The 25,715-nt window shown below is 37.5% G+C and overlaps 1 protein-coding gene across 14 annotated transcripts in view; it reads right to left on the bottom strand.

Annotated features, from left to right (window-relative positions):
• Window positions 1–25,715, bottom strand: part of rims2a (regulating synaptic membrane exocytosis 2a) — a 275,234-nt gene that overhangs the window by 64,648 nt on the left and 184,871 nt on the right. For 10 of the 14 annotated variants that reach the window (XM_041245600.1, XM_041245603.1, XM_041245602.1 and 7 more), the window contains 2 exons: window positions 20,594–20,773; window positions 18,718–18,827 (listed from right to left, as the gene is read on the bottom strand). In XM_041245600.1, coding sequence (XP_041101534.1) covers window positions 18,718–18,827; window positions 20,594–20,773 — 290 coding nt within the window. Of the gene's footprint in view, window positions 1–3,201; window positions 3,235–10,710; window positions 10,791–18,717; window positions 18,828–20,593; window positions 20,774–25,715 lie in introns of those variants that run through there. The other 4 variants (XM_041245605.1, XM_041245615.1, XM_041245599.1 and 1 more) reach the window with 3 other exon arrangements.

Genomic DNA, 25,715 nt, shown 5'->3' with positions numbered 1-25,715 from the left:
GGTTACCAAAAACCTGTTCTGTGTGTCCAAGCTCAACGGGCAGACTATCGGCAAAAACTTGGCTGTGCTGCTAGCTGAACATAGGCAGTTTTAGTTTCCCAGGCACATGTGCCTGACGAGAGGGCATACATTTGGTCCCGCGGTGGACGAAATGCTGCAGCGACAAACTGGTTCCCTAGGCCCCAGTAGCCTCAAAAACTGGCATAGCCAGCTGTGTCCGTTGCCTGAAGTGATGTTCAATTTGCTTCTACAGGCCCAGGGACAAACACAGGTTTTTGGACTACTGGTGTCAGTGCACCACAGACGTCTGGGTGCTTACTACCGTTCAGACCGGCTATTCATTGCAGTGCAAGCACGGTCCCCCTCCCTTTCAGGTTGTGACTCCAACATCAGTCACGGACCCACAGGGTGCCACTGTGGTGTCTCAGAAGGTAGAAATGGGCTATTTGCATGATAGACCTCCTCCAGTTGGAGGAAGGGTTCTACTCCAGGTAATTGCTAGTGCAAAAGGTGGTCTCAGACCGATCCTTGACTTCAGACAGGTCAACCTGCATCTGAGCCGAAGGAGGTTCAAAATATTCACAATGCAACAGCTGTTGCAGTCAATCAGGCCCATAAAAACACAGCACAGGAAGTACCTGCAGCTCGCCTTTCAGGGAAGAGCATACGAGTTCCATGACTTACCATTTGGCCTCTCCCTAACTCTATGTGCCTTCTTAAAGTGCATGGAAGCTATTTTGGCCCCATAGAGACTCAAATGCATCAGAGTACTCAATTATCTGGACGACTGGCTCCAGAACAGGCAGAGGCCAACATGGAACCTGTCACAGGCCACCTTCAACAGTTGGGCCTTACAGTGAATCATGCGATGAATCAGCTCACACCTTCCCCGACAGCCTCATATCTCAAAAGTGTGCTTGGACTCTGGGGCCATGCTGGCCACAAACGGTACATGATAGTAAGGTTCCAGAAACTTCTGGGCCTGATGGCAGCAGCTTTCCAGACCATTCCCTTGGTTCAACAGCAGAGTTTTTCAGACCACGTTGAACCATGACCACCTATTGACAATGTCCCACCTCTCTCTAAAGATGCTTTTGTGGTGGAAGCAGCTGGCCCATCTACTCTTAGGCATAGCTCTGGGCAGTGTCACCAGAAGGGAAGTCATCCCCATGGACGTGTCCAGCATGGGCTGGGTCACTGTGTGGAATGGCCGGAGCGTGCAAGGTGTGGAACCCCTTGGCTGGGTCTCTACATGCAGTTTACCTGGCCTTGCAGAATATTATTTTGAGGGAGACATGTGCTTGTCCGTACAGACAACACAACAGTGGTGGCTTACATGAACCATCAGGCTGGCCTCAGGTCAGGTCTCCATCGTGTGGGCCGCAAGCTTTTGCTGTGGGGTCACGAGAACCACCTCTCACTGCAGGAGTCCCAAGCAGCTCAGAGTGGAGGCTTCACCCTGAGGTGGTGAGCCTCATCTGGGAGAGGTTTGGGAGAACAAAGATAGACCTCTTTACCTCCCAGGAATCAACCTACTGTCCCCTCTGTTTCTTGATAATAGGCGGGGACCCGCTGGCAGTAGATGCCTTGGCACACCAGTGGCTGAGGCATCTGTTATATACCTTCCCACCACTTGCCCTGCTCCCGCTGTGTCTGAAGAAAATCAAGCAGGACTAGGCCAAGGTGCTAGTAGCCCCATATTGGCCCAGGAGACTGGCGACACGCCGTGACATTTTCAGTCAGGCACGGGGGACCTTATGGGATCCCGTCCATCGAGCCTGCAAGTCTGGGTCTGGCCCCTGAACGGCTGCATTTGAGCCATCTTGGTCTGTCCAAAAAGGTTATGGACAACCTACAAAATGCCAGAGCAGCATCCACACATTCCCAGTGTGTGTACAAATGGGTCGGGTTTCAGACGTGGTGCCTGCCTCGTGGGTTCGACCCCATGACTTGTCCCACGGCAGTAATACTGCAATTTTTGCAGGACCTGTTTGATGAGAGGAAATCCCCCTCTACATTATAGGTCTAGCTGGCAGTTAGACAGATGCCAGTCTGTAAAATTGGAGGCTCTCCATCTGCTTTTCCAGCCTGACTGAGAGTGACAGCTCCATAGGCTCTTCTGAGTTTGAGCCCTGGCGTACTACATTGACAGGACAAAAAAGTTGGAGGCAGTCCGAACAATTTTCTGTCTGCTATGGGGCGAACTCCCATGATCAAACCCTGTCTAAACAGAGGCTGCCCAAGTGAATAGCAGACACAGTCAGGACTGCCTATGAGCTGGCCAACTTGCCCCCTCCAGAAAAGCTCACTGCCCATTCCACCAGGGGCATGGCAACTTTGTGGGCTTTACCCCAGGGTGCATTTGTCAAAGACATTTGCAATGTAGCAGTGTGGGATACTCCCCATAACTTTACTAGGTTCTACAGGCTTAATGTTGTGGATCCTCACAACCCGGGTTTTCAGGGTGGCTTCCCAGTCAACCCTACAACACAGGCATAGAGGTGAAACTCTCCCTCAATTTTTTCATCCTAGTTACTTGTTACTGGGGTTCCGAATGGTAACACACATGGCAGCCTTCGTCTTAGCCTTGTAGCATTCTGGTCGATCTGCAATCTTGCCATTGCGATGGCTTTGCTACACTCACTCACTCATACTGTAATGGTAACATTTCGTACTTGAAAGGGAACATTAGGTTATTATCATAACCCTGGTTCCCTATAATAGAAATGTAACCATTAACCTTCAAGGACACTGCTTGAAGAAAAAAATACACCGAGATCTGTGAGCGCAGTCCTTTTGTGCCCTCGGGGGCGTGCCATTACTGTGTCACAGGCTCAAAGAGCAGCTTTGGTATACAATTTTCAGGATTCAGGTCTTTACAAGGTAAATAGCCATTTGGTAATGGTTACATTTCTATTTCAGAGAACCAGGGTTATGATAATAACCCAACAATCTTTCTAAGAGCTGAAACAACTTTTATCTTTATTCCTTTACAGTATATGCTGTACATATACAGTTTGTATGTGTATATTTATAAAAATGTATATATATATACTTACACTATACATACATACAAACACAAACACACACACAAATAATAGAAAATAGAAAATGAAAGGATAAACAATGGTCATGTGAAATGGGTTAGCTACGAAGTCTAGATGGCAAGAGTAGAAAGTAGAAGCAGAAGAAGTGACAGACCTGAGTTCCTCTGCTTGGGCGAATCCGTCTCTTCTGTGATCACATCACAAAATGGAACAGACATAGACAAAGGAGATGGGCGTGAGTGGATGTTTTCAGAAGGTGAGAACTCACACTGGGGGGAAATGAGCTAAACCAGGTTAGAGAAGAAGGCTCACATTGTCACAAATGGTGGTGGTGGTGGTGGGGGCACAACACCAAGCAAGAGATACACAAAGAAAGAGAGAGAGAGAGACAGGAGGCAACAGCTAGTTATGTTAACAAAAAAGGAACAGTGGGTTATTAAGAGGAAAAGGAAGAGCTGAAAAGTTAAGTGATGTTAAAGAAGGCTCGGAGAGAGGAGTCCAGAAAATGGAAGACCTTGGAAAGTAAAGGAGTCAAAACGGTTTCAGTCAAGTTCTTATGGGTACTTTCAATGCACTCTTTGTCATGTATCATCTTCTTCTGTAACCTTTTAAAAAAAAACATCCCACTAAGGTTAATAAAGAATTATTTTACGATATCACGATTTAATATTTGATATATATTAATATATATATATATATAATATATATATCGAAATATCAAACTATATATATATATATATATATAATATATATAAACTCATCCGACTCAAAGCTGCATATGGCTTTTGAGACAATGTACACTTACTTTATCACCTTGGTCTTTGTTATATTGATAATTTTGTACCCAATAACTTTGGTTAACCGTCAAGAAATAGGTTTCAATAACCAATATACTTGTATTCTAAAAGTGACTTAATCATGTGTGTTTGCTGTGTATATTGTATAATATATCTCTTAGGTTTAGATCAGCTTTCATCAGCTTAGATGAAGTCTTGTAAGCTGAAGAGCTTTAAAGCCTCTAATTAAGCACACACTTGCATATTCATTATGCCACCTGAAGAACATAAAGTACTAAAAAAAAAAAACAGCTTGCAACTCTTCATTGTGGTATTACTGATCATATGCAAGAACATGTGTTTGATCTTAACTTTCAAAAAACAGGAGGTTCCCAGTGTTTCAATCATTTCAAGAAAATAATTATTGCTAATTGTCTGAACAAAGCTCAGAACTGTAATAATTAGATGTTAAGAGGCACTTATTTAGAACAAACAGAACGGAAGTTCTCTTTATGTCTGGTCAGTAGAATACCCAATAAAATCAGATACATTCAAATAAATACTTATTTATACAGTATATAGTTACTTATAAGACATATATTTTTCAAACGTAGCATGCAATGCTTATTGCAGCTTTTAAAAAGCTGCAATAACAAAACGACAACTAAAGATAATTAATGGTTGGGGGATTTTGCACCTTTAGTTTTAAAAATTTGCACATACACAGTTATCCTAGTTATTTATGTTTTGTACTTTTTAAAAGCTGCTAAAAGAATAGTGGTGGCATAATTAAAATGGTATCCTAGTGTAGCCCGTTACTTTAATATGCTCTTTGCTTGATTGTCCCTAACTTAGAGAGTTCAGTAACCAGTCAGGAGGCCCCTTTCCCTTTGGTTCCCCTTTATGAGTTAGAAGGAGATCAAGCAAACTACAAGACAGTATGCTTAGAATTTACTGCTGTGAAAATACTTTTCTATTATTTTCTGTTTATTTTTTTTTTAAAGAAAATAATTTAGCAGGCAAGAAAATGAATCCTAAAAAAAACAAGAGCTTTGATGAACCCGAATCCTGTACAGATTAAAAGCAAGTCTGGTGCGTGAAATTTTAATATGCAAGTTTTTGTAAAATGTTGTGTTTTGTTTTATATTATTGTATATAGTAAAATAAAAACCTGTGTTTGATAATGCATCACCACAAAGACCCTACAGATGGTTCAACACTTTTCAGAGTAGTACATTATTCTTATTAGATTTCCCTTATAGTTGAATTTAAATATCTTCATTAAATATAATCTCTTTTTTTTTTTTTTACCTTAAACAGTTACTATGAAACCTTTAAACCGAATGAGACTACACAGTCTGCAATTTGCATTACAAGTAATTGCAAAGCACAGAAAATGTCCTGACAACCATGGCTTGCATTTCGAGATACAGCCTCTGTTACAAATGGAGCAGTGCCAACATCTATCCACAGGATAATATGGACTTCCAGTAGGGTTGCGAACATTAACAAAGAGCCCATGTGCTATTATATCTACGCAAAATATAAACCAGCATCTATTAATCTTGATTTAATACCAAATGGGCTCATTGATGCATATAATATTAAATCTGTTTCTGAAGTTAATGGCAAATTAGGTACCTGAAGCTCTGATTCAGTATTATGTAATATACCTTGTTATAAAATATAAATATAATTTGGAAACTCAAATCAAACTGAGAGCTAAACGGCAGTACTTCTGTTCCTATTAGCCTGTGTTGCATCTTCAATATCTAAAGATGCAATATAGGTTAATATTGTGTCTTCAAAGTAGGGCATTGATAAAGATTTTAAATATTTATCTGCACTGTTACTGCATTAAAGTATAATGCCACTATCTGCAATTTAGACCAACTCCCATTCCCCAGTATTCCTGGGACTTCTGTTCTGAAGTGTACACTCCTAATGCATTACTAAAACAATACTCCAAACACTCTTATTAGGCATATGGTTAAAAATTAAAATGATGGGTGAGTTCAAAAATGTTCTTCACATAAGACCCAACAACCATGGTAAAATGCACCAAGTGCCTGAGAACACCTTTCATCCTTCTGCCCTATCCAGAATTGGACTGAGAGAGACTGTATCTCTATAATACAATACATAAAAATCAAACAAACAAATAAACAAAACAAAAACCCATAAGGACTACAATAGATATGACCTAGCATTGATCAGGTACACTTTATAACTAATCAGCTCCAAACCGGAACAATATGCATAACGTGAAATAGAAATGTTATCCATTACCGATCGGGATATACCTCTGTGTCGAATTACCTTACTTCGTCAAAGCTGCTCGTAATGGACCCCCTCTGTGTCAGGCATGAAGACCCTGTCCTCGAGGGGATAAATTGCATAGAGCAGAAGGGATCAGCGCCAATTTTCTATTGTAGCCAACTGTGTTGGAGTGAACGCAGTGACCTCGAAAGGTAATGGATAACGTTTCTATTTCAGGGAACCAGGGTTATGATATATAACTAGGCTTGCTACTTTTTCGATATTAACCGTAAAAGCTTGTTAAATGCCAAATTCCCAAAACATATGAGTTAGACTGAAATAGATTTATATAGGATAAATGTCGGTAAAACCACTCACTTTTTTATTTTTGTACCAAAAATAGTCATTTAGAAATCATCTCTAGTTTGTGTAGTTTTTATACTTACTGTCTGTCCTGTCTCCGTTCCGTTCTGAATGGCTAGGAGTCGCTGTCTGTCAACTCAGTGGTCTGCTGTGGTTTCACTGTCACTGTCATTTCACCCTGTTCTGACAGATCTCATTGCCTGAAGCAGCGCTAGAATGCTCTCATTCGTTGACATGCCTGTCAATCATCAGACTGGCATTGACAGTGTCGACAGTGTCTGTCCTTCAATGCGCTGACTTTGAAATTAGAGGGTAAGGTGTAGGTAAGCTTTTGCAACATATACAGTGACAGTTACTTGTTAGAGTTAAAAATGTGTTGCAAGAGGAAAACACTAAATGAGTATTGTGCCGAATACCTTGACCTTCAAGTAAAAACTGTAAAAAAAAACGTGGGACAGGAGATAAAGATGGCATAAACAGTCAGTTTTCTTAAAAGCATAAAGGTCGGTTTCACCCATTCTCTGCTTGAATTGAAAAATAAAGATAAAAAAAAAACGGTAAATTCTTTAAAAAATAAACGCCGCTATTAATCGTTGGTTTGGACAAAAAATAAAAATTGAATAGTAGCAAGCCTATATATAACCCAATGATTCTTTTCAAGTATGAAATGCAGCCCAGGAGGTTGCCCTTAGCACTCCGGCCCAAAAACCCAGGTTGCCTTTGTGGAAGCAGCGTCAGAATGTGCCAGCTTCGGGGGCTGTGGGGGTCTAGGCTGTCTGAGCGTTGCTGGAGGCATATAAGCTGGTGTCCTCTGTTAAGGAAGAAGGTGAGCCAGCTCCTTACAGGACTCCCATGCCAGGTGAGAACAAGCGTGTGCCCTGGTGTAACAAGGATACTTTGTCCCCATCTGAGAAAGCCACAGCTGCTTCTGAGCAGCCACCAGCGCTGTGATGTTCCTGCCCAAGCATGCCCGCTGTACTTGGACAGCTGGAGCAGATGGTCATTAACCAAGAGCAGCTCGTCCAACCACTTGGGGGTGTGGTCTGCTGACAATGACTGCAGCAACGTAGACTGGTAAGCTACCAGTAAGCTGCTGTAGTTTCCCAGGCGCGTGGTAAACACGGCAACTGTATAGGCTTTCTTAAGCAGCACTTCCATGAAACATCCTTAGAAAGCAACGCCAGGCTGGGCAACTGGACCAGTGAGGCAATGGAAGGCTCAAAAGGTGGGAAGTGGTCAAGGCCCAGCTTCTTTGCATTGTGCACCCCATAGAAGTTGTCAATCGCTCACAAGACAACAGGGAGGGTTTCCAGGTGGCCCCAGGAGGACTGCACCTCCTGCAACAGTACCTGGGGGAGTGAGGACTGTCGCGTTGCAGTCTTGACCCTATCAAAGAGGGACCACCTGGATTCCATTTATGGTGGCAGATCTGCAGTTGTCCTCTTAACCTGAGATTGAATTTTAAAAGATTTCTCTAACCACTGGCATGTCAACAAGATTATTGGAGGGGGCCATCACAAGAGACATGGCAATATTACTCTCTCTCTCTCTCTCTTGCTTTAGGCGCTAGAGTGAGAGAATTAATCTACTTTTCTTTCAACGAAAAGAAAAAGAAGAAAAAGGCGCCAGAGTGCAGAGTGGACAGCACTGAGTTAGCCTAGAGGTGGAAACTGGATCCCAGTGGTGCACAAGGCAGCGGTGGGAAAAAACCAGAACCAAGGGCTAAAGGTGCAGAAAATACACAAAAGTATGAAATTACTAGAAGCGTGAAAATATGAAAGAAGTAGAAAAATTTAAGTTATCCCACAAAACCACCGTGACGGTCAGGCGCAGATTCCTTCTCAGGCAAAGTGCATGCACAGAGGGGGGCCTAGTCGAGCACCTTGGACAAATTACTCAGGTAATTCACGCTACACAGAGATGTGTTATACATGAAAGGGGCATTATGCTTACACATACAGTTACTTAGTATCATGAAGACAAGCTCTCTCTTACATTGACACTGTGCATAAAAATATACAGGTTAGAAAAAATTCAATTTTGAATAGGAAGTGTGGGATCTTACATTTATAATTTGAAACTTACACAGCACTCTCTCCTTTGAGGACATTTATGCCACAAAAGCGTTTCTTTTCAATTTAAATTACCTGCTGCTTGTACTGATTAGAAACTCTGTTAGAACTGTATCAGGAATACACTGATCAAGGCAGAATGTCAGCTGCAGGCATTTTATTGAGATGTTATCAATGCACTCTGACTGTAAAGAATATAATTCAATGTGAATTCTGATGTTAATACACTATTTGGGTTGCCCTTAATAGTAAAACAATACTGTACATTAAAAAACATGGAAGTATCGTTTTCTACTTTTCCCTTTCAGTTAACTAATACTTCTTCAGAAAGACCTCAGAAACAGAGGCTTTAAAAAAAAATCACATGCCCTTTTATGTTGAGTAATACAATGATTACGAAACTAGAGGTATGGTGTTAGTATAGCTAGTACAATACACCATTATTCATTTGAATGCAGTGACTATAACTAGGTAACATTATTCAGCGGATACTGCAAATCTGAAAATCTGATGTGCATGTTGATATATAAAATGTTTCAGAACATAATTTGATGCCAATATGACAAGTAATTTGGTAGACAGGCAGGGACTGTGATGTTTGTGAGTAACTACCTTTAGACTGTAGAATGTTGGGGCAGGGAATGGAGATAGAGCAGGGAATAGAGCAAAAAGAGAAGAGGAGATAGGATGGGGGGGGGGGGCATCGTAGTTACATAAAGGAGGGGAGTAGAAATTAAGTGCAAGCCAGCAACTGCAGAGAAACGAAAAGAGGCAGAAAGTGGCAGAGTAATACATGGATAAGGAGTAAGGCCAATTTAAAGTAGAAATAAAAAGACTGCATTTTAAAATATTTCTCTAAACACTGAACTGGGTATGCCAATAAGATTTTTGCTTCTTAATAAATTGTTAATAATTATACTTCTAAATCAATAATAATAATAATAATAATAATAATACAACTCTGAAAACTGTTAATTAACCATCATTGCTGTATGTTTCATGTTTATAAAAATCAAACAAACAAACAAACAAAACAAAAAACCATATGACCTAGCATTGATCAGGTACACTTTATAACTAATCAGTTCTAAACCGGAACAATTAGCATAATGTCCCCTGAAATACTGTTTATCTAGTGTTTAGTAAATAGGAAACACAATGTTAAAGTTTTATAATTAAAATTATTTAGCATCTTAAGAGTAATTTTAATTATAAAAAAACCACACACACTTTTCCAGTGTCATGTACTATTAAAGTTTCAAGCTAGGAAAACGTTAATGTTAATTTACAAAATTAACAAAAAAATTTGAAATGTCCACTGGTTATTACATTTTCTGTGCTGTCACATGCAAATTTCAAAATAGAAACCAGTATGAGAACACCTCCTTCTAACTGCAATATAACATTGTCAGTAAGTTCTGGCTAATTTAGATACTCTGTAGAAGAACAACCAAATCAAAACACTGTAAAACTCCAGCTCTTAAACTTAAAGTAAAGAGTAGAGTAAAGAAAGTATAAAAAAAATGAAAGGGGGATAAATAGAATAAAAAGTTAGGGTGTCAAAAAATGCCTTTTACCCCATTCCCTTTAATCCTTTCCAGGCTGAATGTTGCTTTGGGTTTGTATTTATATATAAACAATGCAGTTGTTGACCTCAGTGTTCGCTGATAACTTCTTTAGCGGTATCTAATTACTCCTAATTAAGAAGCCACGCTTATTGGCCGAAGCACAAAAATCCATGTTAGGTTTTTGTAACGAGCAATGTACATATACAGTAGATTTATCAATCTTGGTGAGGCATATATTTATTTAGACCTTTTTGAGTTGGTCATTTTGAAACCTGTCTTGACACTAATATCACCCAGCTTTACATCCTGTGTAACTGTTGTACTTACTGCTTTGTAGTTGCTGTCTTATACTTGGGTACACAGTGTTCTGCACCTCTTATATTGTGGTGCAGGAAGCCCACAGTTCCATCAGCCTGGAAGAGCAGCTTCTACAAAGCTAGCTACATCAATACAGATCTACTCCCTCCATGCTGCCTTTCACATCACAGAGTATTAGAAAAGCTGAACAAGACAGCACAGACTGGACTAGCATTAAAGCATGAGATCTGGGGATCGCTGCTGTGGCTGACGCTTCTGTCCCCGGCCTCATGCTTTGTTTTGCACATTTTTCCACACCCTGACAAACCTGGCTCAGACTGGTGTTTCTGTTTCGTCTTGTCATCAGTTACCGTACCATTCACCTTTCTCTGCTGGTCTTCCCAGGTCACTTCTGATACAAACCAAAAGGAAAGATGGCTTATCATGTACAACTTAAGCCAGCAAAATTAAGATTCAAATTTTACACATTCAGAATACAGCGCAAATCCATAAAAATGTAACCTTCAACAGAACACCTCGTGTAAGATAATAATTACCCAAAATAATGCTCAGACACCTGAAGAATTGTTTTTGAAGATTAATGGGTGCACTAATGAGGCTACCCTTTTTTTTTTTTGCTTTTCTGCTATTGGGATGAAACTTTGTGAGCTGTTAGCTGTATACTGACATATTGTTCCTAGACGTGCCTTTGAGGTGTACTCTATATTTAGGGCTTCTGCTTTTGTTCCTGGCTTTTATACTTTAAGAATTAAATTGATACCTGTTAAGCCATTCGTGTACCTCAATTACAACCGAGAAACGCGTTAGTAGTAAAATTTATTTAATTAACGTTTTTTAAGTGGGTTTTTAAATCATTACTTCAAAAGTCTTACTTTTTAATTTAAACACAGAAGCAACTCATGTTTATTAATGTAAATAGTTATGAATAAAGTAATAAAGCATAAATTACTTTATTTTTCATTATAGCTTTAATAAAGATGATTCACTTATTACATGTTATGAGCTCATTTGTACATTCTGTTTGTAAATGAAAATTGAAGGCGTGGTCAATTTTAAAAGCCCATTTAGTTGTTTCACAGAAGAAAAAAAAACTTTAATTAAATTAATTTTGCTATTAACGCGTTTCTCAGTTGTGATTCCGATACACGAATGGCTTAACAGGTAGCAATTTAATTCTTAAAGGATAGTATAAAAGTCAGGGCAAAACCCCTGAAAACCAGAAGCCCTAATTATATTGTTTCTTACTGCTTTTGTGACAGACAGGTGTTGTTTTTCATTTAAGAAAAAGCATACCCATATTGTGTTTATTATATTTGATCAGCTAGAATCGTTTCAAGCTACTGTACTCAATGTTGCTTGTTAGCTAAACATAACTCAATAATTAATACAACTTGAAAGTGCTTCATGTTAGAACAAGGGACTCACTTTGATGGGATGGAATAAATAATAAATATTGCTAATAAACTAATAAAGAGGTTCCACAGAACTAGCTCTAGGTGACACACGTTATTTGCACAGAAGACAAAAAGAGGATTTAGATTTAAACAAATTCCTTTTCTCCACAGTTATTATCACTTCACTGAAATGCAAAAAAAAAAACCCAAACCCCCCAACCTCTGTAGTCAGGGCTTTTAAAGTGAGCCATACTGTCTGTGTGGTTAGAGCGAGTGTCAAGCTGTTTCTCCTGAGCTTGAATTGTATATGTTCTATTAACATTAAAGCTCCCAGAAAAGGTCTTTTCAATACTGACAGAAGACTATTCAAACTGAATGAAACTTGCATGGGGGTGGGGCTCTTCTTTAAAATTTTTATATTTTTTTATTACTCCCCCAAGAATAATAAATAAATAAAAAATGGATGGTGGTTATAAAATGGCTAGATACATTAGGAATAATTATTTTTGTATTGTGCTTTTCATTAAATTCACTCTATGTTTTAAAATTGCAATGCTGCATCCTAATAGTTGCAGTCTCTAGAGCCTACACATTATCACAGGTTCTAGAAACCTGACACTGTGGTAAAAGATTCAAAACAGATGTCACAATAATATAGTACATCAAAGGGTGGTGATGTGGTGATTTTGGTAGTGAATAAAAATAAAATTGCAGGCATATGGAAAATAAACAATCTGCTTAATCCCATATAGTGGAATGGGATCATAACAATTGTTTAACTCTTTTGATATGTAAATACTATATCTTTAAAATCCAAAAGCAAATATGATTTTCTGGTGACACTTAACAAGAAGCGTCTCTTCATGGACAAGCATCACGATGAAAGCATGGAATAGGATTACATGACCTTGTACTGATCAGGTACACTTGATAATTGATCAGTTCCAAACCGGAACATTATGCATACATTATGCTAACCCACGCAGCTATTTTGTATCATGATGACAGGCTTATTGAAAATTGTTATCTGCTTTCTTTTACATTGGCACAATGCTTAAAAATATCAGCTGGTTCTATATTTTTCCAGATTGGAATAAATGCTTTCCGAGTTAAGGCATGAACAGTATTCTGTATATACATTAAGTACCTAAACTCTTAAGTGAAGAAGCACTAAGGGATTTTGCTTTACTTACCAACATTATTTTTTATAAATGAAAGGATGAAATGTGACTTGATTTATGTAACACCACTCTCACTACTAACATTGTGCAACTATCCTTTCCTACCTCGATGAGAATAGTTCTGTTCATTCAGCAAGGTGCTGCACAATGCAGGAAAGTGTTTATAATTTCAAAAGGTTAATGATACATGTTGCTTCTGCACAAAACAATACAACAATACCCAGTAACATCCCAGTTTGATACTAGAATTAGCACATTTGGGTACTGAATTTATTTAAAACAAGTCTAACTTGAACAGAATCAATCTAGTTTTGTTCATTTTCTTTATGGCAAATAACTACTATTGAAAATAATTTGTAAAGCATTGCTCATTTGGACAGCTGTGATCATCTAATCACAGACTTTACAGTGCTGACAGCTTCTTATGTTTCAGCACTTTTGACTGAACAGCTCCTTCCCTGAATCATGGGAATTTTGCTCCATCTGCTGGTTATTTGAACGTAAACATTTTTTGGTAATGCAGCACTATTTTCTCTTTCTCCTTGCCTGTCATACAGCTACCAGTTGAGATGTTTTCTGTTAAATAATATTAAAGCTTTAATGGATCTTTAAAAAAAGAAGTTGCAGCAACAGTTTATAATGTATTTGCTGTATGATGAATTTGTATTGGTACACAAGGTATATAGGTATATAGATTACAGTATAAATTAGTCTATACTCCAATGATGAAATTTCCCAGCAATCTGGTATGCTTAACATAACTCATGTATTTGAATATGAACTAGTAAAGGTTAATATGAAAAAGTAAATAATGAATTTAATATATTTGTACAAATATCGATATCTGGAGCAATAGCTTTTATTTATTTTTTTGTCTGCCAATAGGTACATTATCAACCAGTGACATATGTACTTTTCACATATACGTTGTCCTTTGAAGCTAAAGCTTTCATTACAGTTGAAGGTCTTAACAAAAGGGATACTAATTAAATAATAAAGTAACAGTGGTCAGGAAGTTGGTAGTTCATTCTGGTTTTAGCCCAGTTGAATGTATTTAGCCAAAGACAAATACCCACCTGAAAGGTAAATATCACAATTAGAACACACGTGTCTTCAGTTTTACAGGCTATTAAGTGGCTGTAGAATTTTTAAAAAGACACATTGAATTGGATCTGTGTCTAAATCAATCCTTTTGGGGATCAAATCGATCAATCACCAATCGATGCACCGTTGCTCCACATTACATTTTTGTGGGGCTTAATTCAGGTGACCCCTGTGGAACACTTGCGCTCTATTGGAACACTATAATTAGGACCATCAGATTGTACAGTATGAGGACAGTCAGCCTGCATCTCCAGTACATAGTGTATGTGGCTGGAGACCTGCAGCTGATTCGTATTAACAGCTTCTGACAGCTTGTGTTCTAATATTAAAAACACTGCACACAATAAACTACAAAAGGAACGGAAGCCTATATATATATATATTAAAATCACTACTGATCACCCACATGCATACCACATCTATGTATATAAGATCACATATAAAACAGGACAAACTAGCACACATTTCAGGGACTAAGCAACATCTTGTCAACTTGCCTTTTCTCCCATTAACAGGCGGACATTGAGGTTTCTCCTCATAATCTTAATGACATTTGAAAACAGACATTGGTGTTAATGAAAAACAAAAATGTACGGTTATGTAAAAAACAAAGTATGCAATATCAAACTCTTACAGAATGCTAGACATTTAACCCTCTAATGACACTGAGGTGTGCAGGTACCTTAGTATCCTATTTTACAAACTAGAGGGACAAAATAGTACAATATTTGCATATGAAAAACACGTTCCATTCACTAGAATGAACAGAAACAAAACCCATTCCAAAGAAAATGTATTACATATTCTTAAAAGGCTACAGCTGGACACAAAAGTAAAGCTGCATTTACTGTAAAAGGAGAGACTGCATTGCAAGGCAGCAGCATTCATCAATAAAATGCTTTGGTTTCAAAAATGCATAAATTATTCTGTTTTAGGTGTTTACCATGTAACACAGTACAAAGGAACCCACATAGGTTAGTTGGCTAGTTCCTGATACGCACTATTCTAGCATGCAGGACAAAAACAAAAACAAAAATAGAAGACACTAGTTGAGGAAACATTGAGTAACAGGACCCTGTAGAAATTCTAGCATTGACAAGTACTGACTTAGGTTGATGCTGGTATTAGATTTGTGAAAGAAAAAAAAAAAAGAACAGTTAAAACAATTGTGTTAGTATAGATAACAATATTTTAGACTTTCTCTCTGGCCACTAATTTTTAAATTGTGCCTAGTCTGTTGTCTAGGAAAGTGGTTGTCCCTTGTGTTGTGGTTCGTTAGCCCATTCAATGCCAATGCACTTTTAACAACTACAGCATTTTCAGCCTTTGCCAGTGTATCAGTATCAAAATCACAATAGTAACTGGCTGTCAGTGTAAAGCTGAAACTTTGTAGATGCAGCACATATTTGCTCTGAGGGTCATGGGTCGACAATCACTATTCTAGGGTGCTTCTTTGTTAAAGCACTGCTCAGATATCACACCAGTAGAGGGCCTTCTCTTCAGTAATATATTCGAATGTTGGTCTATAAGCCTGTGGTTTTAGCCAGCAAGAAACTATTAAATGCATGTTCCAAATCGCGTCATGCTAGAATTTCCAGTAGGGGTAAGGGTGTGGCCTAGGCTAAGTGATAGCATTGTGAGACACACCTGCCTCGACCTCTGACCCCTGGTGTTCAGTTTGCTCATTCGTTTCCCCTGCTTCTTCTGTGGTTGTGTGATTCATGAGACAGAAACAATACAGACATGGTGGGTGGGTACAGTGACAAGGCAAAGGGCAGACAAACAACAAACAGAGCACAAGACAGATGAAAATGCACCTATACTGTAGTAATCTGTCAAAACATTACTGTTTACCCAATTGCAAAAATTAAGTGGTAACTACAACATGGCAATGCAACTGTGTACTATACTAAAGGGGCTTCTGCTTGGGTTTACCTTACTATTTACTCTACCTGGTTTTTGTAAAACAAAAAAAGATGTTACAAAGCAGACAAAGCAGACACTGTATAAGTATATTATAATATATATATATATATATATATATATATATATATAGATAGACACACACACAACACACACTGTAACATATTGATATTGGTTATTGATTACTGTTATTTACATGTTGGTTCTGGCTTCAAATACTTACCATAAATACATATAAGAATATAATAGCTGTATCTGCAGTTTTTAAAACTGCTTTTTTAAAGTCATTTTTTGAGGTCGATTTCAAACTTTCATTGATACAAACACCTGTGAAATTACTAAAAGTAAAGGCTCTTAGCATTTTCATCATTACCACTGGTCCCCACAGTTCAAGTTGCATACTGTAGTTTGGGAAGCAGTTATAACAAAAACCAGCAAGGTATTCAGCACAAAAAGAGAACATGTGACAATGTGCCAATATTGCTTATGCTAGAGGTAAGAAAGTCGACTTAGTAACTGGTTATCACTCTAGGCTGGCCTTTTGTATAACAGATATAAAAAAATGCAGTTGCCTCATCACGAGATAGGCAAGAGATAAAACGAAACTACAATATTTGAAATAAACTACAATCTTTGATTAACATAATCTACAGCACCAACCCTCAGAAATGGACGTTTACAGGTTGTTAATTGATATCTGCCAAATGCTGAACACACAAAGGTGTTACAACAAGCTCTTTACCAGAACATTTACTAGACAGTTCCTAACACAGTCTGGGGACTGCAAAGAGCCCAGCTGTTGTGGACTATGCTTCCTACACAGAGAAGGTTCCAGCTTGTTTTTTATTAACTACAGGCTAGGAAATAAGTTCTCTGATATAGTCCAGTGGGATTAATACAAAAAAGTGTCTCTTCATTAATCACTTTTTCATGAAGAGTATTTAGATTTTCTAAAAGAATATTGGAGTCAAGGGGATTGTCAGACGAACACTGATGGTGTGTGTGTCTCATCAGGCTTAAACCCGATAAAGGCCCTGGGCCAATTCAAGTGTCCCATTTGTTGCTCGTCAAGTCCCTGTGTAATTTATAATTGAATCGGAGACATTCAAATTGAAATTGATATACATGAAGCCACAACAGAGATTGGCTGAAGTAAGTCTACAACTTTCGTACAATAGTTATACACAAGAATGCCAGCGATCTATACACAGTCCTGTGAATGACGATTTGTTTTTGTACTGAATTTGTTTTTATTATCCTGACATTTTATTTAAAATATTCAAAACATTTTTTTATTTCTTTTAAAAGACACGACTTAGGTAATATAAAAGTGTACCACTGGTAGAGACAAGAGTCTCTTTTCACAAAACTTGATTTTGATTAAATAAATCAATTTTGCAGTTCATGAAGCCTTTTTTTTCCTTGTTTAGAAACAGTTAGAAGTTTATTCTGAAAACAGACCTTAAAGTTTTGTAAATATGGCCCAAAGTGTTTGGATTGTGCAAGGTGTTAAGAAAGGTGTTACCGTGGTGATATAAAACAAGAGACAAACATTTGATGGTAAGCTGCTAACTTACAGTATAGAACATGAATTCAATCAAACAGAAGTGTAGTCATTGTTGCTATATTAATAATAAACAATTGACCAGAAAATACAAGTAAAGACAGCATTTGGACAGTGTAGGGACACAACATATACAATATCTAAACCCAGAGCCTCTAGAACACACACCTCAATAGGAAGAAAACACGCACTGCAACAGACATTACTTGGTTTCATGCAGTCAGCTTAGCAAAAAAAAAAAAAATTAACATATAATATTTAGAGTTTACAAAAGAGTAAGCAGATAGCAGCCTGTCGAAACCATTTAAAACCTATTGCAGAAGGATTTATTTTTGTAAACCGAGCCTCCTGAGGTTCTTTCTACAAAATGAAACCCTGCTTTTCAGTTACAGACCTTCATAAGGCTCTAATCCTTCGTCTCCATTTTCTGGGAAGAAATAAAAAAAAAAAAAAAAAAAAAAAAAAGGACCCAAAAGCAGAAGCGTTAAATAAAAATGTAAAAAAAAACAAAAACAAAACAAACAAACAAAATATATTCAAATAATATAAATGTGAAACCTCCAAAAGTAATTTCCCACTTTCTGTAGGCAAAGTAATTTCTCACTTTCTGATGACATCCACATACTGTATAGTCAAACTCAAACAACTCATGAAAGACTTACATACAACACAATGGGCATGTTTTACCCTAAACTGGTGAAAGTTTATTTTTTAAATCACATTCTCAGCTTCAAGTAAATCACAACATTTCCATCATTTATCTACTATCCACCAATATGAATTCTCAAACATCTTAACATGTCATCAATAGACTTTCCAGCAAGAAAACCAGTAAATATTAACTATGGATTAATTCACAATTAGGATATAATGTGCTTCTACCAGGCAAACTACATTTAATACTATAGGGACGCAAATTTCCAAAGAACAGTAGATTAATCATCAATTAATAAAACCAATGACACTAAAAAAAGGAGAAAACCGATACAAGCAGAAAAAGAATTAGCCTCCAGGTGTTGCTCATGAACTTTAACCAGCCCTTTTATCAGCTTTGATGAGCTATTACAAAGACAACACCCCCAACATCTTTCACCTCCCACCGTCTGCATCGTGGCACAAGGCCTATTTTAAAAGACCATTTAACTCACTTCTTTCTAGTGTCCCCTTTGGTGGAAGCTGTGGCAGCTGTCGACCTCTGCGTCCAGTCAAGGGGGTACTTGTGGGGCTGGTTTGGACGGATTCGCTACGAGGGTGCGACCTGTGAGACACAAGGGGGAGTTAGTCTGGGGAGGTCAGGGCTCACAGCTTCTCACAGGAACACCATGGTAGGGAGGGGAGCCTCGCCTCACCCTACACATCATTTTCTCAAGCACCAGATACAAAATGCTTCGACAGCAGTACTCTGTGAGAGGAAGAGTTTGCAAAAAAAGTGTAGAAAAAGCACACTCTTTAGGACAAAACGTCTTCCTGGTACAGAAGACAACCTTTTTTTTTAATTCTCTTTCTCTACATATTTAAGTATTGATACATTTTGTACACACACACATTGTAGATGAATAACCACCATATTGTATAGATACATATTAAGAACACACACACACCCATATATATATATATATATATATATATATATATATATATATATATATATATATATATATATATATATATATATATATATATATTGTGTTTTTCATACATCAGTTTATATCTTCCTGTGATCCTCAGTGCAGTATACTCTACACAATAATAATAATTCTACCTGGGATCACAAGAGCATATTGGTTACATGATTTGACACAGATCAAGTGTCCTAAGAATGTATATGGTTTTTATTTTACGATTTTAATGGAATGTTTCAAAAGAGATGTCCATTTCCTTGGTGGTACACATTACACTTTAAAGACAGCTGCAAGTGAGTACTGTATTACACCAGTGGAGTTCTGTTTAGGGATGGGTGGGTCAGCACCAACTGCCTGTTCTGATCTCGGCTCTGTTTTGGCTTATGGAATCCAGTTTAGCCAATTTTTAGTTCTATGTAGACCATTCTAAGCAAGTTTGGTATTTTTAAGATATATCAACACGTTCAAGTTTTGGTGATTTTTTTGTTTGTGATATTAAAATAGTGTTGAGTTCTCCCATCCATGAAAGTAGTACAATAAGGAAGCCTTAATTAAAATCTTTAACACCCTGTATATTTTTTTCTGGGAGTTATAAAAATCATTTCAGCAATATACTGTGCTAGATATTAAGGGTTAAATAAAAATGAAATACCACAATAGCCATCATTATGTTTTAGACCCATGTCATTTAATGACACTGGTCCTACTATGGCTTTTGTGGTGCTATAATTTTGATTTAACTCAGTTATAGCGCAGCACTCTACTTACAAAGATTAGATACAATCCAGATTAAAAAGGACTCACCCATCCCTAATGTGCTTATAATGCACATTATTCTTCACATTAATCTGTAATAATTCATCAGTAAGTATAGTATCAGCAAATCAAACCAAAGTTTTCTATCTGTTGAATTTATTAACTGGACATACAGTACATCATTCTAGCTGTGAGCAAACAGTGATTACAGATGTGCCACATAATATGATTGAATGGACCACAAAACTTTCATCTCTAAACTTATTATGATGTCTGTTCCAGAAGTGATGTCAAATGTCAAAACACTGGCAGAAGATTCTTTAAGGCTGTAAGAAAAAAAGTAGGTAGCCATAAACTGCTAAATGCAGGACACTATCCAAGGTTTTCCTAATGAACCACAAAAAACAGATGTTGTTAAATACATACATATGTTAGTAAATAAGTCACAATGAGTCTCACACCATTATATCCATTAAAGAATATAAGTAGTGTGTCTAAAATAAAGGAAGTTAGTATCTACTGCTTCTAGGAGCTATTCTAGGATGGAAAAAAATACACCACTTGTACTACAGGAAAAATAAAAGGTGAGTTGGGGGGTGGGGCGACGGGTTGAATTAGTTGGGCTGTTTTGATTGGTCTGGGTCACCTCGTTAAGGCAGGTGAGGGAGGGGCAGATCTTCCTGATGTTAAAGATGGCATCGACCTCATGAGGTTAGAGTCGGGGCGCTCGGTGGACCGGGAGCGGGAGCTTGTCCGCTCGAGCACTGGGCGCTGATCTGCGGATCTGGACCTTGTATATTCATGTCTATCCAGGGCTTCGCAATTCCTGCAATGTTATTCAGAAAACCACTCAGTTGACCCATTACCCAAATGAAGCAGAACATATCATAATTCACCAGGTCACCCCTGTGAACGAGACGCTCTCTCAGGTCTTACCTGGTTGTGGGTATTTTTAGATCACTGAATAAAAGCACAGAGCAGACAAAAAGGCCACTGCCTTCATAAATCAGAATTGGAAAAAAATCTAAACACACAGTGGGCTGGGCTGCATTTCAATTAGCAGACATATAGCTTACACCCTGCTCCCAGGTCATCAATGTGACTTTAGGAATTATAAACACAATCATTTACAGTTCACTTCAAAATAAACAGACTTTTGAAAGATTAACAGGCCCTCCTACAATGTCAGATTATTGATGCAAGAACATTCAGATCCTGGTCTTCTGAAAGCTGTCAGGGTGGAAAAAAGTGACATAAAAATACAACAAAATGACTGTACTGTAACACTTCTTATGTGATCATGAAAAAGGTGAAACTTAAAGACAAGGCTAATTGTTATATCCACAATGAGCTAGAAACCATCCCATTGGTTACCATCTATTGAAGATGATGTTTTAAAACACCTTTTTAACATTCTACAAAACATGAAAACTTCATACTGTTTAAGTAAACTGCAAGAGCTCAACAGCATACACTTATGTTCTACATGTATGCATGTCCATGTAAAAGGTTTTCTTTTGCTTGGTCTCAGTTTCTAAGTAATAAGCCATGGCAGACAGGAACAAATACACTGTTAATACCCTGTACCTCATAAGTAAAGCGGCTGTTGTGAAGCAGATGCCTTCCATTAAAAGTATTTTCAGGCCAAAACAAAGTCACACAAAAGTGTAGTTGCAAAATTTCATGTTACTTTAATTACCACGTGCAATGCCAACGGCGTAGTCCCATTCAAACACGTTTATACCAATATGTTTTTTTTTTATATGGTGTGTTGTTTATGAAAAACCCTGTTTACCAAGTTTTTCTTTTAATGCATGTAAACATGCAGTAGCAGACTAAAACATAACTAATAAACTCAACAGATGAAAAGGAAAACATATGACTGCATATGTAACGAGTTGCTAGTTATTTCGTCATAGCTTAATCCAGCTTTTACATGGATTCCTTAACTTAAAAAAGGCAATTATACTGTAAAGAGTCACCAATGATGGTTTTCCCATTTACTTCCAAAACTCATTAGGAACCACGTAGGACATTGATTACACTGTGTAACAAAAAAAATATTTTTTTTTGTTCCTGGGTAGTAAGTGTTATTTCCTAATTGTTTATACCTCAAAAGTATAGAACATGGTTATTATTCCCCACAAACTTTGCTTTTGTGACCAGGACAGTGATATTTCAAAATATCACTATTTCCAATGGGAAAATGGGCAAATGTGTGTCTTTTCGTTCACATAAAGTCAGGAAAAAACAACATATGAATCCAAATTAACATGTATTTATACTAAAGTAATACAAAGATGACTACAAAAGATTTAGAAGTGAGTAGTTTTTCGAGATTTACAATTATACAGTATTTACAATTATGGTGTATTTACAGTATAATTGTAAATCTCGAAAAACTACTCACTTCTAAATCTTTTGTAGTCATCTTTGTATTACTTTAGTATAAATACATGTTAATTTGGATTCATATGTTGTTTTTTTCTGACTTTATGTGAACGAAAAGACACACATTTGCCCATTTTCCCATTGGAAATAGTGATATTTTGAAATATCACTGTCCTGGTCACAAAAGCAAAGTTTGTGGGGAATAATAGCCATTTTCTATACTTTTGAGGCATAAGCAATTAGGAAATAACACTTACTACCCAGGAACAAAAATTGTGTTACATAGTGTTATTACTATGGTGTGTAGTATTATGATGACATACAGGGCTACGCAATGAGATGGTTTTTGAAATCCTTCTATCTCAAACTTCTCTTTTGTTAGTGGGTGTCACAAAGACACCATCAAAGTCATAAAAGTCTAAGCCCCTTCATTTTCACCATCTTCAATGTGGGGTAAGAATTGTTTTAGTTTTATGCAAAAGTTTGGTATTTAACCTTTTTAGTCATGGTTCTATCAGCTCTTTATTACTATGATGACATTTGGTGGTTCAAAGACAGAAATAGGAAAAAAGATTAATGTTATGGGAACAGATGTCTTTACAACCTCCTCTGTGAAAAGCAGTGCAGCAGTGCCATTTGATCATTGCTCTGTTACCATAAATACACATGATGGTTCTGATAACAGTGTGACCAATGATTAACTGACAATAAATCCAATAGCTGGGAACACAAACAACTGGCAATTAATTTTTTTTCTTTTTTTTTTTACCCAACATTGAAAGTTACCAGTACATACAAAAACAAGTTCATTCTTTGCTTAATAAAATACACAGTCCACTAGGGAATTAAATAAAACAACCCTAAGGGTAGAATCTAATCTAATTTCAGTAGTTCAGGACAATCCCCCACAACACAATGTATTTAATTTAATTTAATGTATTTGATTCAGAGGGCCCCTTGAGAGAGAAGGGAGACCAAGGGCCAACTACAAAGCTGATACGGGGGAGGTGGAGGGATGGAAATGTGTCAAACAATATAAAGTGTGTAACTGGCTTGTAGTGATGTAGTTTGTGTAGGGGAATGTTTATCCACACAAATCTAAGATAACTATAGATGTGGGAAGAATACTAATTTACTCTTGAATCTAAGAGAGATATTACCTCATATCTTCTTCAGCATCATGGGATTCGGCTTCAGAATGAGAAGCTATGTCTGTCACAACATCCACTGTCTCACTCCTTTATTTGCAGGAATTAAAAAGCACACTGATATCACTACCGCCATTACAGAAAGCCAAATGCCTGATAGTATCTATTCACACCTACTTATCAAAGCTTTTACTACCTATTACTCTGTCTAACAAAAAATCACCAATAATGTTACAATAACTAGCAAGATACTACTTATGTGGGCTTCAATGATACAAACATTCAGAATTTTTCGTTGTTAGTTTTGTAACATTTCCAAACAAATGGTGCAAAACGTACATTTAAAGGAATAATTAGGGCTAACTGTGGTCTGCTTAAAAAACGACCTGGCAAAATTGGGACTGGTAAATGAAACATCTATTATACCTCCCATTTGTCAATGGTTTTTAAATATTACAGTTGATATAGACTGACTAATTTCTCACACTGCAACATTATTAGTTATATGCAATACATAAAAGCCTTACATACAGAACAACCACACATGATCTTGTGTTTATTACTTTTGTAGCATTTACAATAATCACTTACGCTCAATGGACAATTGTAATATTTTCACCACACCATTGTGTATGGGTGAGCAAACACAGTTAATGAAATGATACAAATCTATCTGACCACTGATGTATTCAGATTTTAAGTGTATTAATTTTAACTGATTCTTTAACTTAATTCTGGGATTTGGTTTGTACATACATTCTAATTAAAGTGTATGAAAAGCCAAACTTGCAGATGTTTGCATACCCTAAACAATCATAAAACAACTGCATGTCCCTTTTGACTAAATTAAACATAGGCTTGGTTTACATGCACTTGTAAATCGACTCTACAGTCATGACAGGGTTTACATGCAAGTTCTAATTGGGCTACTATAGTGCATTCATGACGTGTCACGCAGAAATGACGCATGATTGTGCTCGTTCCAAAAGTGCACAGCAAAAAAAGTGTGTGACTTGAGTGTCATTACACTTTTGTAAAGCAAGGTAAAGTGCGCGCTAATTGGCCTAATTAGTCCCATAGCAACAAACTCGAAAGTCGTGCAAAATACTTCACAATAGACTTTCGTGAAATACCACGATACCTCCTTCACTTCCCCTACATAAAAGAACGCTCTTCTCTGGGAACGTTCTTTCCACCCTGTTGTCCTCCTCTGTAGCGTACGATTTTCCTTATCCCAATCCAAATCAGTTAAATATCCATCCATCCATTATTATCAATCCACTTCTCCTGGTGAGGGTCGCTAAATTATATATAAATTGTATATAGAGATGTTGCTTTATACCAATACAATGATGTCAGCAGTTTATAACATTTATATTTATTTCAGTGTATTATGAACGATGCATGAGAACTACTAGATAATTATTACCAGCATTATTATCATAATAATACTATGAATAATGTATTTTTTTCCCCGCAGGATGTTTCAAGCTTCCATCCCTTCTGACAGCACGCAACACCAGGTCCGCTGGACGGATGAGGAAACTCATTCCCTCCTTCAAATTATTGTGGACCTGGGGGTTATGGATGAACTGGATCAACCTCGCCAAACAAATGCCACAATTTTCACCAGTATTACCGGTGCCATAGATGAAGCTTGAGGTCCCCATTTTGGTTAAGGGAGGAAATGCACCGGTTAATGGGTGACCGGCCAGTGGCAGTGGCATCGGACCATTTGCTGGAATCCTCATCCTCCCAGACGTCCCATGAAATACCAACCCCATTAATTGTGCCAGCCATCATTTACTTTTCTAAACTAAAATATGCTGCAATTGTAAAACATGGAAATCTATATTATTATTTTCTTCTTCTTGGCAGCATGTACCATTTTAACTGCAAGCCCTTTGCATTCTAAACAGATGGGGGGTAACCTTCTCTTTATCTTTGCCTAGCAAGTAAAGCCTCATGTAAACCCCTATGCATTATTTGAACAATATCCTTTATCGTGCAGCATCTCTTTTCAAAGTGTTTGGTCATATTTAAATAAACCCTCCCATTATTTTATTATTAATGAGGTCGTTTGCATTTGGACAACTAAATTCTCTCTCTAAAATAAACTCTCATGTAAACGTGGAAGCAGAATTGTCATGACCATAAAAGTGGAAGAGATCTGCTTTTCAGTTTTTGCTTGTAAATTGCGCAATTGTCACGCGAATACAACATGAAACG

The sequence above is a fragment of the Polyodon spathula genome, chromosome 3, assembly GCF_017654505.1.
Source record: "Polyodon spathula isolate WHYD16114869_AA chromosome 3, ASM1765450v1, whole genome shotgun sequence".
Taxonomy (NCBI): Eukaryota; Metazoa; Chordata; class Actinopteri; order Acipenseriformes; family Polyodontidae; genus Polyodon; species Polyodon spathula.
The sequence above is the reverse complement of the archived record's forward strand: the minus strand, read 5'-3'. Positions and strand labels throughout refer to the sequence as shown.